The sequence below is a fragment of the Aythya fuligula genome, chromosome 18 (genome assembly GCF_009819795.1).
Source record: "Aythya fuligula isolate bAytFul2 chromosome 18, bAytFul2.pri, whole genome shotgun sequence".
NCBI classification, from domain to species: Eukaryota; Metazoa; Chordata; class Aves; order Anseriformes; family Anatidae; genus Aythya; species Aythya fuligula.
Genome location: NC_045576.1, coordinates 9,773,747 through 9,794,912, shown reverse-complemented (window position 1 = coordinate 9,794,912; position 21,166 = coordinate 9,773,747). Strand labels below are relative to the sequence as shown.

Genomic DNA, 21,166 nt, shown 5'->3' with positions numbered 1-21,166 from the left:
TAAGCAGCATACTTCATCTATGAAGGAAAGCATTCTGCCCCTTTTGTGACCCTCCCTCTCCTGAGAGGGGTAAGCAAGGCAAATACTGACAATAATTTGGGCAAAGGTGAAGCTGTTCTGCAGTAAACATGCTTCTCTATGCTTTGCTGCTGCCTGAAGTCTAACAATAAATAAAAATACCTTGAAGAATTCATGACCCAAAGAGAAAGTAATAGTTCAAAGGAATCACCGTGACAGCAGGTAGCAGGAGGTTTACCAAGATTAAAATTCCACGTCAGGTCAACCAGAAATAAACACTTCCCTATTACCTCCAGCAACTTGCCAGGAGGACCAGATAAAGCCCAGGAACAGCTTCTACAGTGACCAGCTGGGTGGGAGCAAGTGACTATGGGTGTGCAATAGAGTCAGCAAGAACCTTGCAAGATTACTCTAGATACAAATAAAATCAACACAATAAAATCTCCCTACAGGTAACATCCTTTCTATTATATTTATGTTTTTGAAACAACAAAAATATTATCCCAGATATACTGTAGGAGTCTTTCAAACAAAGCATTGTATTCATTACCCTTTTCTCCCACTCATTGTTCAAAGAATCAGCGCTTTGCTCACACATCTTCTTTAACTCCACAATCTGCTTTTCCTTTGCTTCTCTGATGACTTGTGACTCACGAACAAGGGTCTGAACTGTCAAAAAAGGGAAAATAAACAACCATTCAAGAGATACCTTTGGGACTTTTCACTGTTGGCAACAGATGCAATCAGATTAGAACAGTTTTCCAATTGACCTGGCTTTCTAATGTTTTTCTGCTGTTAAAAAAAACACTTAATGCATGTGCTTTACAACTTAGCACTTAAATTCTATGTCACTAAAATAGTACAAGGTGTTCTCTATTGTATTTAGAAAATATTTCATACTGAGGTTTTCCTTACCCTAGCGGTAAACAAACATCAATAAAATTCCCTGAAACCTCAAGAAAATTGGGATTTTTAAGCTGATTTCATATGCATCCAGAAAATATTTTCATGCGGGTTGAATGACAAAGACATACAAAAAAGTTAATTCCCCCAAACCTCCCCCAACAGAAGCACTGGATTCCTTGCAGGACACTTTAACTTAGCAAGGAGCAGGAAACAATATACATGGAACTTTCTTTCTGTACCTAGGCCACCAGGTTTTTGCATTATTTTACATGGTTCCATCTAGAGTATAAATACACTCCAAGGAATTCTAGAAGAAATTAATACTCAAAAACTGCTGACAAGCCACACTCAAATGGGCCAAGTTTTATACGTATGACATACTCAAGACTACTGCTCATGTTTGAAACCTCTTGCCACAATAGTACTAAATAAATAATACATTGTGGTTTGATTAAAATGTACTGAATGTATAAATAAATGAACCTTGAACCAGAGATCCCAGAGGTTTTGAATAAGTGGCCAAAATATTTCAATATCAAAAAAAAATTTTTGGTGACGCTCATGGAAGCGTGTAGGCATTAACCATAAGCACACACTGCCTCTTGGAAAATTTGCTTTGGCAACTATACAACCAGCAAAGACAACCAGGCAAGCCTCTAAAATCTAAAGGAAAAATACAGGAAAGAACTGCAAACAAGGAGGAAAAGTATGCTTGCACCTAGAAGGAACACGCAGGCTCATGACCACAAGGTTGTAGTAGCACGATATCACCATGTAGAAAAAACAAACAAAAAACCCAACACAACAACCAACAACTGTGAAGATAAAAGTCACCTTTTTTCTCCAGTTTCCTAATCGTCTCCTCAGCTTCATTTTGTTTGGTTTTGTAGAGGGACTTCAATACCTCTATTTCATCATTCTTTCTATCCAAAATCTGTAGCAAAGATTCACAATACTTTAACAAACTTTCAAAAAACACAAAGCTACAACCAGTGCACACTGATAACTGTCAACGGAGCTGCCTTCAAGATATCCTTAGATCTTGCAGGCTAAGAAATGAAATATAAATAATTTTCATAGCTAAGACTGCCAAGTCATAAACAAAGGATTGATTTAGATGAAAGCAGGCACTAGGGTAGATTAAAAAGGCTTTTCATGTTTTTTGGGGGGGTCTTTTTGTTTTCTTTTAAACTTGGGCAAATTCAATGTTGCATTTACAAGACAGAAAATTTAAGCTAGTGCCCTAGAAGAGTCTGGAAGTTTCACAGTTCTACAACTGCAAATAGAAAGGATTTATTTCCCTTTTCATATTTATACTGCCTAGGTATACTTAAAAGCACCTCAATATTTCTTAAACCTGATGAGAATTTAAATCATTAGTGAGCTTCATTACACTTTCTTTGACTTCACTGGTACTATTATTCGTAATAGACCCAGTCCTTGAGGTGTAACTACATTTACATTTCTGTACACGTTGATTTTGGAAAAAATGGTTTGAGTATTCGCGTACTTTGAGATAGTATATTAATTTAAATTTCAAGTTTAAAATAAACAATCAACTCAGATCTTATAGCAGTGCCCCAAATCTCTCATCAAACAGATGCTTTTATCTTAAAACAATATTACTCCATTTGCATTAAATGTGTTTTTTTTTTGTCTTTAAAGATTGATATGACGGTATTTAGCCTTTTCTAAAACATCCAACACTATTAAACGACTTCAGAAGCATGAATTCTAAGATCAGTTAGAAAAGGATGACAACTCAAGGGATGAGAAAGCATTTAAACTATTTCTTATTCCACAAAGCTGTTTCCTTTAGCCTCCCATCTTTGCTAACTGGTTATGCTTGCAGACTTTGAGAACAGATGAGCCAAAAATGCACCTGACCAAATATTAACATCCTTTCAGGAGGCTTTGATGTGTCATAGTGTTGTGTCAACTGACTTCCTTCAAGTCTGTGACTCAGTCTTAAGAAACAAAACTGAGATACTCAGTAATGCCAAGCATACGGTAGGGTAAGTCATTGCGATCCCGATCCTGAGCACTGAGCTCCCATTACACTCCTGGAATCACAGTGCTTCAGAAGGTACTTAGTACCTCACAGGATTTGACCCCACACATTCAAAACACGGCATTAAATGTAACAGAAAGGTCTTTGACAGTCTTTTTGTAATCTTCCCCAAAGTGGTGTTATGCAATACAATAAAGGCAAACCCAACTTAGCCCAAAGGAAGTGTGTCTGGTGTCATTTTACTGCTGTGAAGGGTTAAAAGCAACGCACAGCTTTAACAATGCAATAGCATAAAAAAACTGTTTATAAACCAGCCTATGCTTTAAGATGGTGTCAAACCAGAGACTATTGTTGTATTAGTAGGACAATATGCATGTTTATCATATGTTCCTACTGCTATTTTTTGCATTGTCCGTAACAATATAATTCTTCTCAATATTTTTGTGTTTAATTTCCTAAAATACAAGTGTCTTCTCTTTAAAAGAAAAATCAGAAGTTTATGATTTCGTCATTATATAAATTGATAGAAACTGCTAGACTGGTAAAAATAGTTAAAAATGGGTTGTCTTGTTAAAACAAACAAACAGAAGTCACAAAAGTCACCTGGTATTTTCATCTGCTTTCTGCAAGCATTTTTCTTTTCCTAAATTCCTGCTATCATAGAATATTCTGCATTCTTATCAGCTTATGCAATCTGTTATCTACAATCTTACTTTAAAGGAACATTAATTGCAATTCTGAATAAGTACAATTGTGAAGAATTTATTATAGTCAGATTCTCTATTATTTTGTCCTATATATTGCCTCTGGAAAAAAATAGTTCTTACCTTTTGAACATCAGTATCATGCTTCTGCTGTAATTTAAGTTTTTCTTCATGAAATTTACCTTCCAATATTTTCATTTTCACATCCAGCTTTAAAAACAAAACAGAACCAATAAACAATTAAGTTAAGGAATAAATTTCACTGATGTCCTTTGCATAACCTTTATATTACTCATGTATGTCTTTGAAAAGGCAATGGGAAGTCACTAACAAATAACACCTATGAAAAAAAAAATAAAAAAATAAATATGAAAAGACCAAGAAACTGAATATTGATCTGATAAAGCTGCTACAAAAGTTTTCAACCTAAAATATTTATTTAGAAAATAAATTTGTAAGATGTTTTAGTTGACAATAAAAACAACTGCTACTGCCCAGAAAAGAGCTATCGTCTTTTATTTAAATAAACACTTAAGAATTAAACTTTTCATATTTGTGTTACTATAGCAAGCACAGTAAGCAAGCTTTTATTCTTTAGGCAGGTGTTACATTTACACAAAGAATGTCCTTTAGCACAGATGCATGTTTATTTTTGTTTTCTATTATTCAGAGATTTCACATTATAAACACATTTCCTTTTAAAGGTTTCTTATAAAGAGATTAAGATTACTGCTGAATTTGATTGCTAAAATACATTTCTTGCTTCCGCTTGTTTGTTCATTGTAGTGTACTTAACACCTCCCCCAACAACAGCATATTGCCATTTATTACTTATAGTCTCAGTTTGCATTTTAAAAGTAATTTTTACTTTTAAATGCGTACTTGCACTATGCCTTTAAAGCTTGTCTTCAGGACTCTGCAAATATGATAGAGGTTTTGTGCTTCTCAGAGTTCTTAAAAAAAGAAAAAAAAAGAAAAGCAACACCTCTATTCAGTTACATGCTATTCTACTTCTACCTTTAATTGTTTCTCCTATCCAGGCAGCAGAGCAGCCAGAAAAGCTTCCCCAGAACAACAGATCCAAGCAACCTCCCTCACTTTACAGAGGACAAACCACAACCATTGGAGCATGAGTACCAACATCTCACCAAAAGTTTTATTTAACCATTACAATGCCAACAGAAAAAAAAAAAAATTGCCTTCAGGATGTTCCAAGAGCCCATGATGCTGAGGCCCACCTGGCCAGCTACGGGGCACAAGGCTCAGGTCACCATGCAGCTCTCTCATGCTCAGTTTTGGTTAGCTCAGCTAAGAACCTCACTTCCAATCTTCCCAGCTGACAAACTCTGAAGGAACCAACAAGCATTATTCATTCTGCCCTTATTTTTACTTCTTTGACTTACCCAAAGCAGTCTTTCCAGCAAGAGTCTTTATCTAACATATAGAAGCAATAAATACACCACAGATGATGAATAGCTATTATATGATTACTTTGTTGTATGCATCTGTTCACTCTGACTTGCAGAAATGCCTTAAAAAAACAATCTACAAAACTTCAAGTCATCATTCAACTAAAAAATGCAAAATGCAGTGCAATAAATACTGCAGGCGTCGACTGCTGAGTGCAGAAGAGCAGCACATGCTGTCCATTTCCAGACTCCACACCCACTGATAGCCAGAAAATGTGCCTGCTTACTACACCACGTAAAGAGGCTTCTTATCTGTCAAGACTGAAGAGGCACACAGTCTTATGCAAATTATCAAAAAATAAAAGTTGGATTGACAATTAATCCAAAGAAAAGGCAAAGCGTGCTTAGCTTTCAGACATCATCAAAAAATAAGCATCAGTAAAAATGCATGTTCTATTCATAAAATATATGCATATGTATATATGAAAAATATATGCATATATCCCTTCAACACAGTGACAATATAGAAGAAAATCTCACTACCAGGTGATAAACAAGCATTGATTTCAAAAAAAAAGAAAAAAAAAGAGCACAGCAATCCACTTCCAGACAGACAGTTTGTGAACATACCATAAATAAATACGAAGGACTTGTAAAAACACAAATACTGGAAACTAAACATGACAGAACCTCCAATCTAGTTGAATTACATTAAAAGATTACAAATTACTGACATATGGCTATCACACTCATACACCTATTAAGTACACACACACATTACATTTAAAACTCATTAACGAAGTGAAAACATCTCTGCTGACGTAAATTAATCGTCGGCATTTTGCATCAGTTGAGCTCTGACCCATGCCTTTATTCTTTTATATGTTGAAGGAGCATAAAAATGAGACAAACTAAAAGTCGTCTTGTATTAAATATGGACATATATTTTAAAGTGATGGTGACTGCTCTCAGCAACTTGGCTGTCTTTCCACAGGTTAACAGCAATACTTGAAGTTGGCTCCTGTTTCTAGTCATTAATCTTCCACTTAACAACTTTCTTTCACTTGAATTAGTTCTTATCAATTTTACTTCATTTTCTAGTCCTTGCACTAGTTACGGGAGGATGGACCTCCCCCTTAAAAACGCACAGATTTTGGGACTACTTTCCAAAAAAGGATTGACAGCTTTGTCTCAGGAGAGCTACTGGCAATTAAACAAAATGAATTGGAAAAACGTGTCCAAGATACAGAAGTCAACTCTTAACAAAGGCAAGCACTGCAGTAACAAAATGAACTACTTGTTCTTCTTTAATAAAAAAATAAAAATAAAAATAAAAATAAATAAATCCAAAAGACCAGCAACTCGTCAGTGCAGAGCTCAAAAAACAAAACAAAACAAAAAAAAAAAACACCTTCAAAAGCACTCTTATAAACTTACAATGAAATTCTGAAATTTCAGTACTCCAAACATTTTTTAGTCCTGTGTCTTCCACAACTTACATGGTATGTCCTGAATTGACCAAATTACATAAATATTAGGGAGACTGATTTTAAAAATCTTTGAAAAATCAGTGACTTGTGTGCACATCAAGCTTTCAGCTTAAGTTGAAACCTGTATTTGTAATGAGTATCCGATAAATAAAATAAAATAAAAATAAAATAATCTCCAGGAACAACACTTCCAAGTGCAATACTTCCAAGACACACACCTTCAGCATTTTTCATTGTAATCTCTGGAAATGTCAGTGTGAGTATTTACTGTAAAGATACAGATATATTGGTTTTAAAACCCTACATCTGTAATTTCTTCTATGGAAAATTTCCAGAAGAGCCAGAAAGCAAACTTTTTGGCCAACCCTTTGGAAGTTGGCCTTCCACAAATTCGCCACATATGTAAATTAAAAAAACAAATCGCATGATGCAAACACATTTTAAAAAGGGATCTCATTACGACTGGGCTTGAAGCAAATGGGCTCACTTCACAATTGGGTGAAACTTCTCCCCTGCCACTTCAAAGTTTTAATCTTCTATTAAATACTAATGTAAATAAAGGAGTATCTTTGAAATTACAAGCATACTTAATTGAATCAATTGCATATCTGTAGTTACCCAAATGCCAAACCTCATTTGCTAAGTTGGTCTCAATTTCCTGTGGAACAGCACTTTATAACTTTTACGTGTTCCTCTTTTATAAACTGCCCTTTGCACTTCAGTGTTTTACTTTATTAAACATATATTGAGAACCAAACTGACTGACCGCAGTAACAAACTAACACCTTCACAAGTGTTAGACAAAACAGATAGAGACAGCTTAGAAAATCTGTCATTCACTTTGGTAGAAGCAACTAATTGCTCTGATGCTCATCAGTTTTAATAGCTTTTATTACTAGTTCAGAGGCAGCAGAACACATTAAGTTTACAACATGTTACCAGAGTCAAAAAAAAAAAAAAAAAAAAGTGTAGATATTGTGTAGATAGCTAGCTGTATCAGAGACGTTTCCAACTATGTATGAAATGCAGCCATTGCTGCAGCCTGAACATCATTCCTTTGGATTTCTGTCATTGTTTACTCTCCTTACAAAGAGTATGAGGCAATTAAACCCTAAGGCCATGTAAACATTACTGATGTCAAACATCTGTGCTGTCCCTGTTATTTAAAGCCATGGAGGGTGGTATCAACAGAACTGCTTTTATGTGCCTAGTCACACTTTCTTCCTAATTAACAAAAAACAACAAAAAACACTAAATCTAGCAAACAGTTACCTGAAAATGGATTTTCATCATATCACTGTCTTACTTGTTCATAACGCAGGTTAGTTGCCTTGAAAATTTAAATAACTGTCCACCTAAAACTGATAGAAACTAACCTGCAACAGTCATAAATCTTTGGAAAAATAAAGGTGATATCCCAGCTTTTCCTGACGACGGATGACAAGTATTCATCTGGTCACTATTTACAAGAATTTGTAGGAATATTGAAATATCTGATTTAAAAGTCAATCGCTAAGTAAACTAAGTATATTAATTTGAGGCTGTAGTTTGGAGAGAGCTTTGAACCACTGCTCACTTGTCTCATTATCGGGATCACCCTTAGGCCAGAGGGGCATCGCGAAGCTCTAACATCCACCAGAGAGGGGTTTTGGATATTTGACAAAACAGCACTTGTTTGCTTGCCAGATTTCTTCCAAGTCTATGAATATATGGGAGAGGGAGGAGGAGAGGAAAGGGGGAGGAGGATGTAAACAATAAATGAGAACTTCAAAGTAAGAGCTAACAGCGCAGAACAATGACTTGCATATCTTACAGCGTACGACAGAACTTATTTGTCTTGGTGTAATGCAGCTGCTTAAAGAAAGCAGTTCACAATGCAAAGCTTTGATATGTTCACGGAAGAGAAAGATTTCTTTAAAAAAAACAACTGGAAACACAGCTAGAACTTTCTACTGAATCATGTTTACTTGATTTTAACATCCAAGGTTAAAAAAAATATACAATTACCTATAATTCATATGGTGTTTTAATCTATATGGGCAGGCCATGGCAACAGACACCACACCTGAAAAACCACTCAAGATTATGCGTAAAATCAGAACTTCATACAAAAGCAATTTGGAATAATGCATCCCAGATTATAATTAATAAGGTGTTTTTTTCATTGTGTTATTTTTCTGTCTTGTATTGTACTCTCAAAAAAGAGAAGATCAACTTTGAGGTACATTAAACATTAAAATTAAATTAAAAATGTTAACATTTAGAGCAATTCAAGGGGCAGAACAACCTGAAAAGTGTCAAAAAAAATTACCGGAGAGGAAAAAAAAAAGGAAAGAAATTAATGTTATATTTATAGCAATTACTTTGAATAGAAATTTCTGCAGTGTGTGTGTATAAATATATATATATATACACACACACACATAATATATATATATACACACACATATATATATTCTCATATTGGAACTACTCTTCCATTTTCAAAATAATTGTAAAAGTTGTGCCTCTTGTTTTTGTTGCAACCAGCTGTCTGTAACTAGCACACTTGTCACATGTTAAACATGAAAAATGATATTTAGGTATATATCAAGCACATCAGAAAAGATTTGTTTTCCTTGTAAGTGCTGATAGTATTCTAGGAGCATATTGCACAGGAAAGTTCCATGACTTTACACAAAGTCTAAAAGATGCGAAAGCAGAAAAACTATTTTTTGGAAGCATCAAGTCTCTCAAGCCTGTGTTGTTCAATTAAACTAGTTAGAGGAAGGATAACAAGCCAAGAAGCCTCAGACTTACAAGAAAAAAACAACTCAGATCTGACATGGATGACATTGTAGGTAATTGTTCACCATAAAATCCCAGGAAGACCAAAACCAGGAGAACGTTTATGCTATGGCAATGTAAGGCTATAGACAGGGCCATCTGTAAACACCTTTACAAATAAATTAGCAAGGTATAAGGATGAAGATGAATGTTTTGTTGAGAAAAATGATACATCAGTGAGAAGTTTGTATTTCTCCCCAGGTTTAGATTTCAGGGAGTCTGACTTTGAGCAGCAGGAAGATGAAGCCTAGCCATCGTTGAGTCCCTCTTCCTGTGCTCCAGGTACAAAACCAGTGACTGCTCCATTTCCCTGAGCTTCACTTTGGTTCCCTTGATAAATGGGATTCTACACAATAAAAGAGGACTATTTTGAGTCCTTTTTACACATACATTTTCTTATAATATGCAATGGAGCTTTTAAGTGTCAAGGCCCATTGTTTTTCACAGTTTCGGGTGCAGACATTTCCCAAAATGATCCTGTGAGGGCTAGACAGGATACTTTTGCAGCCTGTCTTTTCTTGATTTCCAGGGCACTAATGTATAAATTAAAGGAAGTCATAAATAATATTTTTCCTAGTAGAACATTACACACAATAAAAGCAGGTTTTCCAGATGGGATTCACATTAAGGTTGGGCTTTTTTTCCTGACGTTGCTGTGCTCATCTTCCCAGGGTAATATAGATATCTCCCTACTTCCCCCCAAAAATAAATGTGTAACTTCATTTTAAAACAGCAGATACATAATCACCCTTAAATAACAAACACTCCTTAATAAATAAATAAATAAACATCTGCATTAAATACCATCAATATTTCCATCCAACATAATGCCTAACAAAAAAAAGTGTCTTGGAAAGTCTCTGTTGCAAAGAGCTTACAGTCTCAATAACCCAGACAGACTGAAAGAAAAGCAGCAGACAAGTGAAACATGCAAGCCAGAAGTTAGAATGTAAAAAGAGCCTTTAAATACATGGCATTCTGCCCAGATGCAGAGGTCCTTCCACAAGAGACTATGTTTATGATCTGGAATACATTATTTGACCTAACAAACATGTATACTTCCCTCCACATATCTAACCTTCTTTGTATTTGTACTCTTTAAAAACATGATAGCTACTACTTTCATTTACAATATTTTTACAGGGTACTGTTTGAAGAGAAACTAGATATTCACCTATGTAAAAAAATTAGTATGACGTTCCATTTTTATGGCCACTAAAAATGAAAGGCTTTGTCCTAAAATAAACCATACCAGCCCAGCTTTACCCTGTCAAGAAAAATGTCTGAGGTTTTTTTTTTTTTTTTTTTTTTTTTTAATGACACTGAACATTTGATGTATACAGAAAAATAATTGAATGGATAATTGTTGGTATTTATATGTAAATGTCATTAATCTCTTTTAAAAGAGAACAATATAGTTTTTCATAGATTTCCAAGTTGAGGGTGGTGGGAATGGGGAGAAAAGCATACTGCCTTGTATCCCAACAACTGTTATAACTTGAATTAGTATTTTTACTCTAAAGGATTTTTTATATAGCTAATAAACATCGTGTACGTATTAGTACTACAGCACATCATATTATTTAACAGCTCTATTTGGAGTGGTAACCATCCCACTTCCATACATAACAAATGTGTCTACCACTTGTAATAGAGACTGACATCAGTAAGTACTAAAAAAAAGTTAAAACTATGTTTAGGAATTGTCAAAGCTTATATATGGTAACAAAGTATCAGATACAATTACATAAAAGAGAGCTCAGAAATGTAACAAACTATCTTCAATTGACAGCACTGAAAACTGAACCCTGCTGAGCCTTCTGAATGTGCCAAAATCATACCAATTTTAAAGGGAGTTAGTAAAAATTTGAGTATAACGAAGGTAGTAGATACTACTTGAAAAGTTCGTATAATTTAATTCTCCTTAGTGCTATGCCTGGCAAAATAAATCATTCTATATACACTCAAACAACAGAACTTTATTTTCCCACTGTTATTTCATATTTGTTTATATATTTCACCAGCTAGTGAATTTTGTGCTCACCTCAGCATCTCCTAAAGCAGTCATTAAAAGCACACTTCTGCCTTTATTTCACAATTGCAACATGTGGCAATGACAGTGTATGGTACCTACTTTTTGTACTCAATGCATTTTCTGCCATAAATACCAGGATCTATACGTGTAAAAATCCGACTTAAAAAGACAAAAATGAGACACTGAGGTAGAGATTAATCATGCAGCAAAAGATTAATTCCCAGCTGCTTGGCAACCATCTGGACATTTTACTGGTTAAAACGCTAGTTTGAATTGCTAACCTACCTCTTTGATCTTTCTCAATGTCTCCAGCACATATGTGCAATAATTAAAGACATAGTTCACAAACTATTGCAAAAAATAAATAAATATACATGTCCATATATATCCCCATGACCAGCCCAATTAGTATCAGGAATTATAAATCCCAAGTCAGTTTATGAAAACATGTCTCATCCTGATACACACTGTATGTCTCACACCAGTCTAGCAATAAAATAAGGTTTGGATTTTATTACACTACATTCTGAAGTGTTATCAAAGCAGACAGGATGCGATTTCCTCATACGGAAGACAATGGACAACTTGCACATGTTCTTGGGAATGGGACATTCAGTCAAGAACCATGTTAACAAGTCAAGATTGTTGCGTTTTTAAACTAATAGATCTGTGTTCTGAATGACAACTAGGGGGGTGAAAGTCAGTTTACAACTGAATTCTCAAGATAGATCAGACACTTCATTCAATATAGACTTCAGGTTAGTGCATAAAGAAGAAAATTCAAGTGAACCAGAGAATATTCAAAGTCATAATACTTACTGTTTGCAATATATTATATTGTAATATATATAAATTTTTAAAGGGAAATGAAAGTATTTTCAGAACCAAGCTGTCATACAAAAAAGTTATGGAAAAGTAAAAATCAAGAAGGAATAATTATGTCTTTTCTGCCTTTTGGATTTTTTTTTTTTTTTTGCCTCTTCTTATGAACCACATTTAAGAAAACAGAACTCAGCATACATTCTGGTGGATGGCCTTGTTAAAATGTAAGAATTAAAAATTTTAACTTTTACCAGGTCAAAAACAGCAGGAAGTTTAACAACAGAAGTATGACTTGAACAGTTTTGGATGAATGGGGAGACAAAAGAAGATGAACAGTAAATTAGAGTAAGTAGGAATAAAGAACAGGGATCAGATTATTGCAACACAAGAAGCTCCAAACTGACCATGGAACTGCATGAAGCTACAGTTACTGTAAATTTCAAGTTTTAGGCCCACCTAAGTACCTTTGCAACTGAAAGTGAAATGTATTTAGAAAGTCAAGAACATTCTCTCTCCTGCTATTACTAGTAAATACCTCTGAGCTTAAAGTATAAGCAGGGTCACCAGCCGCAGGACATGCCTAAATAGGCTCCTTCAGCTTATAAGCTCCTTCAGCCTTCTCAGCTCCACATCTAGCCATATTTATATCCATCCACTGTGTACATTTAAACTCTAGGAAGACATATGTACACATAAGGACACATCCGCTTTTGTTTCATTATAATGTACAAGAGAGCAATACTGATAGATTTTATTACCATTCTCAGAAAATATGGACAAAATATCTCTTTTCAATGAGGAAAAAAATATCAAATCAGTGATTTAGCTCAAAACACAATAATGTTAAATTGGTATAAGCTTAATTTAATTACAAGCATCTTTCTTTAAGAATACTGTCTCCATATAAGTTTGTTTATTGCTTCTAATTAACCTAGCATGCATTAAATGTCTTATTCATGGAAGTTCAACAACTTACTTTCCTCTCTGCCTTCTTTCCACTGCATCCTACATACATTCCCTTTTGGTGAACATCTAGACCACAGCCCTTGAGCTATTCTCTCCACATCAAGCTATAATTTCCTGCTGGTTAAGCGAGAAGCAAAGAATACCTGCTTTCAACACCTTAAATTCAGGTCATTTTTAGCCAGACCAACACTTAACTATAACATCGTCACTGCAGCATGCTGGTTTTATCTTAACGTAAATAAATGACTAGATCCCAACACTTTCAGTGCAAAGCTATATTCATGGCTCGATGATCTTTACAAACAAAACTCATATTGCAGGGCTATTCACAAAAAAGAATAGAAACAAATCAAGGTTATAAAGACAGAAGTTCTAAATCTATAGTTTAAACATTTTTGAAAACAAACAAAAAAGACTCTCTCCTTTTTCATCTTTCATCCAGTCTCAATCCATTAAAGTGAGTTCAGGGGGAAAAAAAAGACCTTTTCCCCCTCATTCTCTATACTTTAAGGTATCTTTCAATACTCATATCATCTCTCCTTTTCTCTGGGCTCCTACTTTCTCCATCAGTCCTCATTTCACATGACAAATGCGTGGAAATTATCCTGCAAGTATTCCATATTCTCTTGAAAATTCAACCACTGCCTTCCCTCCTTCCTTCAGTTGGGCTACAACATCTACTCAGCTGACTGTAGAAAAGACAACCATTTCTGCCAGATTGCTTCAAGATACAGAAGACTGGAAAAGCATGAGCACTGCAATGCTCAGTCTTTTATCACTGGATTTCGAAAAATCAAAACAGCAAAGTGATAAAGTGATAAAGTCAACAAAAGCACTGAAAAAACTCAGTGTTTTCAGTTATCCCAGACAGATTGCACAAAGTACTAACGTTGTTTACAACCTTCAATTTAAAAAGAATAATACGAGAAGACTCTTGCCTCAGATTCATTTAGACATCATTTGTAGAGTCTAGTCTGCTCTGTGGAGTATTGGGTAGCACTCGGGATGACCAAGGGTGAAGTTCAAAGGGAGGCCTTTTCCTATTTATCAAGATAAGCCGCTCATACAATCTGTTCTGTTTTGCTGTACTGCTGAAAACTGATATACTCCTGTTTTGTTGCATCTTCCTTGTTTGAACCCAGGATTTTTTGGTAATGACAGTTTCCCAAATGGATTAAACCATGTCAGAAGTATTCGGGGAAAATATGACTAAAAACCACTGCCTGATGATATTCACATTTTCATAAATCTGTGATGTGGTTATCATTGAAAATGGCCATGTGTTTAGCATTACAGAGTCAAAACAGGTGCAGGAATGGTTTATGAACAAAGGTCTAAAGGTTAAAAGCAAAAAACCACAGTTATCCTATTTTATGTTCTACTACAAAGAGGTTGAAAACAATTAAAGGTTTACAAAAGCTCTTGTACAGCACTCCTTCTGTTAATACATTTACATTCTATAAATGAAAAGACTTTATTCTTAATTGAGCTTCACAAACAAAATAAGATGAAAACATTTAAGTTTTCTACTTAACAGCGCACACATGGGATTGTGAAATTTTCTATAGCCTTTCCAGTTTAAACTACCCCACTGTAGAGTAACATTAGGAAAAAGTACTGGATTTTTACTGCGTGGTTTAGAGGATTTTTTCACAGAACTAGAAACCCATTCACCGAGTACTTTATGTTGCTTCTTGGCATGCATTTTAATTTGTTTAATTTAAAAATACTATTTAAATGACAACATCATACTTACAATTTATTATTTAGTCTATTTTCACATCTTATGAAACCTTGCCTTGTCTCACCCTGAGGCAATGGTGGTTTGAAGACAGTCAATACAAAAGAACAGTGAGTGTTAGAACAGTACAGAGAAAGTGAAATATATGTGTCATGCAACTGGTGGATGTCTGCTTGTTTACGCGTCACATTAGACTTCCAGCCATCAACATAAAGCAGACTTTCATATTCATTGTTAATAAAATAATGCAAGTATCTGCAAACCAAATTTAGCCTCCCTTGTGTCTCAGTTAAAGATGCTTCTGAATTGTCCTTGAAATTAACGTTAGGACCCTTGTAATTCTTAAATGTTCTTACAAAATACCACGTAAGGGAGGGATGATTTCATGGTTTGCAGACGATGTCCCTTCCTTTCCAGCTCATGCATATTTGCAGTCCTATGTAGATTTAAGTACTTTTGGATAGCTTGTTCCCTGCACGCACATGATTTACTTTTCCAATAGCAAATGACTAAAACCAGAAAATTGAAGCATTTGAAAAGAGAAAGAACGTGAACTGTTGTTTGGGTTTGGTTTTCCTCCTAATATATGTTGAATTTGCTTTACTGAAGTCTGGTTCACCGTCTTTCCAAAAAAAATATGTAATGCCTATGTGATTTCAGAAGAACCCATGTGCTGAATATAGCATGTTCAAGTTCCATCTCATGACTGATATACTAAATGAAATTGGTTTATGGCAAAAACCATAGGAATACAACTTGTCAGGCCTTGAACTATGAAAACAGAAAAAAAATGATCACAAAACTATTTTTTTAATCTTAAAAGTTGAAAGTAAATAACATATGAGAGAATTAGATAGGCATGTTTTGATGCTGATCTTGCCAAATAACGTTCAAAAGAAATCGCAAAATGAGTAAAGGAGGACTGGAGCTAGATGAGGCAAACATAGAAAATATGTAGGCTTTAATAAAAACAAGTTTTATATGTGCAGATTCTTAGAGGTATATAAGAAAGCAAATACGCTAAATCCTTGTTAAGTTAAAGGTTCCATTGCTTCTGTTAAAAGCTAAGTTTAAAAAATTCCTAGATTTCACTTTTCCACACACAAAAAGTCCTTTGAAAGAATAGTCCATGTGCTCAGAAGGTCTCTTTTATTCCATTAATAATTGGGAAATACATTAAGTATTTAATGAAAAGCCTTGTCACTTCAGGGAAAAAAAAATTCTTATATGAGATTTTCTGGTAGAACAAACTGCTTTGTGAATACTGAAATTGAGAAGAAAATACCCTAAATAGCTAATTTAGCTGTAATTCTCTTTTTTTTTTTTTTCCCAGAAAAAAAAGCATCTTACCTCTTTCTCATGCATTTGAAACAGTGCCTGTTCATCACGAGAACTGCTACTTTTTCCTAGGCCAATTTTGGATGTTGTCTATTGAATGAGAAAAAGCAGATTCTAAATTCAGAGTAACAACTCCAAGTAAAAATCACTCCTAAACAGAAAAAAAATACTAAGCATGTTTGCCTGTTCTTACAAAATATGAAGGGAATATAAATGTAGATACTTACCAAAGACACTGGCATTGGTTTTTCCCGCAAATATCTTGGATTTTCTAGCTGAAAAACAAAGTTACAGAATAAGCAATCACATCAGCATTGCCTTCATATTTCTTAAAAAGACTAAAAAACAAGATTGTCTCTTTTATTATCTCTTGAAAAGATTCAAAAATGTTTGCAATAAAACTTTGAGTGCATAGTTTGAAAGATAATCTGTTTTAGCAAGCCTATACTTAACTCAGACACAGTATTGCTCAATAGAAAACCAACAAAATATTTAAGCATGCCTTTGGATGAATCTACCAGTTGAAGAACTTTTTTCCCCACTAGAAAGTTTGCAAATCTATTTGCACACTTAGTATGCAAATCAGAAACACGGTAATGTTTCTGCTGTTTCTAGATTCAAAAGGTAACATGACTCTAACCTAGAAGTTAAAAAAGTTAGTTTCCCCGTGCATAATTCTTTCTCCTTTCAGAACATTATAACACATTTTAAGAAAAGGATCAGAATTTAAATGTCCAATACCACACTAATATTTTTTTTTTTATGAGTTAGAGAAATAGACAATCTTCATGAAAGACTATTTTGTGGATATAATCTTGACAGCAAGTTTTAAAATTTTAGTTTCTTCATGCAAACGCATTTCAAATTGCGCTTACAGAGAAAATATCTGAAAATTGCATGAACTTCAAAATAAGAAAAACCTGGCTGACAGAAGTTACTTCAAAACAACTCAAAATTGCAAGTTTCAAAATAATTTCAAAAATTTTAATTGAAGTTCTGAGATCTTGAGTGATTTATCCGAATTTTGAAACATACCAATGACTTTGACATCGCTTAGATAACAGTCTACTAAACAGTTTGGGAGGATTTGCTGCGCTGATTTCTTTGGTAAGCCAGCTGCAGTTTGGGTGAAAATTACATTTAAAAATTCAACTTTTCCAAACTCATGTGGTTGTAAAAATTCAATCTAAGCGTGTTTTAAAAGAATTAAGTAGCTACATATGTAGTTTATACCAAAAAAAAGCCAAACACTTTATTCAATAAATTTTCATTTAAATTAGTGTAAAGTTATAGAAAATTTACTGATTACAATGATTTTAATCTAGCATTTTTGAAAGTTAGGAGTGTATTGAAACTGTATCCACATATGTAAGTCATAGAGACAAAACATAAGGAAATAATTCATTAACAGTACTGTATAATTAAAGCAGCTCTTTCAATCACTGTTTTTAAGAACTGAATACAAACCATTGTTCACAACCCACTTCCTCTATCTTTTTAATTTTCTCAGATGATAGGACTCAAACATCACATCACAGAGAATGCGTAATACCCAGGAATAGCTTTCAAGGGTATAATCTTGTAAAATGTGGCAGCGAGATTTGGAATGTGTTTGCGATACGTATCTTACAACATTTAGCCTTTTTTTTTCTAAAAAAATTAAAATGATCTATGAGGCATGGCAAATATCAAGCGCTTGCACTTTCTCCAGTACTATTAAATACATTTGTGAGTTGAATTTACCAGTGAAAAAGAGGCTTAATCCCTCTGAAATTTCAATTTGATACAGTATTATTCATTTCCTGTCCTAAAATATAATGTACAATTTCTATATGCTGTTAAAGAGTCGTCATATTTCACCCAGAAGTACTTGAAAATATTAGCATGTTATCATAGATGTTTACCTATATCATCAGAAATATTCATTAATATTGTTCATTGAAACTGAAAGTTTAACGTGTTTTTCTTTACTGTCAGAGTTTACTGAAACAGATACATTAGGTCTTCTTTCATATAAAGCTTTTTCTTTCTTTTTTTAATATACCACTATGACTGGCATGGCAAAAAACATGGGTAGACAGTAGTGAATAAAGGAATCTCCTGCATGCACTTACTAAAAAAAATTGTTAGAAGAGATTAGTGAGGAGAGAAATAGAGGGTGAGAAATAGAGGAGTAAGAACATCATGAAGTGCAAGTCCACAGAACGTATATAATAATAGAAAAAAATCAAGGGTGAGATGGAAACGCAAAGGCGAAAAACCTGTAATACAGAAACTTTAGGATTTTCTTTAGCCTACACATTTGTACCTGCAATGCTATTTCATATCTGACATTCTCCAACTGCAGTAGTATTATGCTCTTCCTTCTAACTCACTTGGTTTCCAGCTCATATTGCATCTGCCCTGCAAGCCAAACCATTGTCTACAGACACCCAGCATTGAAGAAGGCTTGCCAAAAGCTCAAGGTTAGCTCCCTGACCTTGCTCCCCAGAAAACCGGGCAGCAGATAATCCCGAACACCGAAAGCCTTCATCATTACCAGGTGGACTTCTGAGAAGGCTAAGGCTGCAGAACTGAATTTCAAAGGCATAGATATTTTCCAAAAGTCCTCTATTGGAGGGAAAAAAAAAAAAAAAAAAAGGTCACCCTTTACTTTCACTTTTTCAAAAGCTAGAAATTATTGTAAATATTTATGATTAATTCAAATACTTTATCTGACCATGAAATTACGCTGTTTACAGTCTAAATAGCTAAGGTATATCTTACTTGTTTATAAGAAAGAAGGAAAATGTGTCTCTAATACTTTGTACGGCCTAAGTCTTGCATTTTTTGATTTTGTAACAGCAGCCATATGTGCTTTGAAGTTTAATGTTCCCACTTTGTTACTTGTTGTGGATTATATCCACTTAAACTGATCTGTAAACATTTAATGTCTCAACATTCATTCTTTTCATGCTGGTCTTCTGCAAAACTTCTTGTTCTCAAAATTATACCACATTAAAGAGGGAATATCACAATAAAAAATGCCCAAAAAAGAAAAAAAGCTTGTATTTATGAGAAACATGCAAATTTAAAAATAATAAGCAAAAGGTCAAAGACAAACCAAAATACATATGTATGAAACTGAAGGGCTGCCATGAGAAGAACAGTAAATCATATCATGCTTTTTTAAGAGTATGAACCAAATAAATGTCATCATGAAAGACATCTTTATTTGAACTAGAATTGAACTCTAATTTGTAAATACCACTTCTTAATAAAAAATGACATTTTGAATCTCTTTGTAGAAAATATTTTTGTTTCTCCTGTTCTATTGGGCAGTTAGACAACAAATCATTTTTCAATTTGTGAGGACTGCCATGATCACCCTCCAGTACTCAAGCCTTCACAAACCAGTAAATCCTGGTGTTGGGAGGGCTATAGATAATCAGATTCCCATTAAGAGGGGAGAAAAAAAAATCTACTTTATGAAAACATATGCTCTTAATTCGTGAAAATAAGGCAGAAATCCAGCATAAAAACAGATTCCAAAACTGAATTTGAGATAAGTTAACCATAATTTTTAACTTCAATATTCTCAATTGCCATTTATTTTAACAACAGATAGCAGATAAAACTATGTATTTTTAAAGTATACTATTTTAAAGCAATGAAAGCCATGAGTGAAGCATTCATTGGAAAAGTAAATTGAGCTAAAATGGTTCCACATAATAGCAACGACAGTGCAGAAAAAGCCTAAGTTTGAGCACTAAGCACTTCCACAAAACTCATTCTCAGACTGTCAACTACATTTTACCCTTGGGGCTGAAAACAGCATCCAGGCTTTCTACCAGTCACAGTCCAGAAACGTATACCAGAGCTTCTGCTCTTTTGACACAGTAAATATCACAACAAGGACTATGGTAATGTTATGCTTTCATTCTTCCCCTTCCGAAGTCACATTTTGTTCTTCAGAAGATGTTTATCAAGGTCTATTTGTCTTCAATAATACACAATTGTATCTTATTACCGTTCAGCAATGGAGTCAGAAGGTATGTTGTATATATTAAGATGCAGGAAAAAAACATTTAGATCAGCAGGCTTGTTGTACATTCCCCCTCTAAGCTCCTTCAAAGACAAAATGTGATTGTTTTCAAAACAAGGATGGAAAAACACACATGAAAGAGTTAAGAACACTTCAGATTTTGAAATGGTAAACAACTAAACTGAACCTTGCCCTAAGTTCTTACTTTAATCTAGCAAACCCAGCCAGCCAGCATGTTCCCTACAGAAATAACTGCTGAGTAGCTTCAGGAAATTTGAGTAAGGACATTCTTATCTAACATCATAATTTGTAGGGAAGTTCACTTTAATGCTGCTTCTGCAGTCTTAGTGGAAGGACATTAAAGCACATAAAGATTGTTTGTCAGCATGGAAGTTGAATTTATTTTTTGAAGTCACAACACCACTTGGAGTTCACTGTGGGAAAGTTTTTACAGTGTTGCTGCCCTCCAACACCACAACATATACAGTAGGTATGTTTATAGTAAGCAGACAGACTAAGAAACCAAACAAAAGATAATCAAATGGTTTGTACAAAAATGGTTGAGCTTAACTAGACTGGAAAGACACGGGCAGATGTGAACTAAGTACACAAACCAGGCATATCATACACTGCTGCTGTAGCCACCCAAGAACTCTGTGTTTGCATCTACTTTAACCCTGTGTTATATATAATTTCTCCAAACAGGAGAACATATTTCAAGCCACTGACCATAGAACTTCTTCGGCTTCAGTCCTGTTAAACCTTTATTATGCAATAACGTTTGCCATGATTAATCTTTCTGTACAAGACCTGAGCATCCAAATTCTTTGGACTGAAGATTGTACATCGCTTCTGGTAAAAGGATTTTACCAGATT

The 21,166-nt window shown here is 34.4% G+C and overlaps 1 protein-coding gene across 2 annotated transcripts in view; it reads right to left on the bottom strand.

Annotated features, from left to right (window-relative positions):
* Positions 1-21,166, bottom strand: part of CEP112 (centrosomal protein 112) — a 161,619-nt gene that overhangs the window by 128,444 nt on the left and 12,009 nt on the right. For both annotated transcript variants that reach the window (XM_032199772.1, XM_032199773.1), the window contains exons 7-11: positions 16,494-16,541; positions 16,279-16,356; positions 3,763-3,849; positions 1,759-1,858; positions 569-687 (exon numbers count right to left, since the gene is read on the bottom strand). In XM_032199772.1, the coding sequence (XP_032055663.1) occupies positions 569-687; positions 1,759-1,858; positions 3,763-3,849; positions 16,279-16,356; positions 16,494-16,541 (432 nt within the window). The remainder of the gene's footprint in view (positions 1-568; positions 688-1,758; positions 1,859-3,762; positions 3,850-16,278; positions 16,357-16,493; positions 16,542-21,166) is intronic.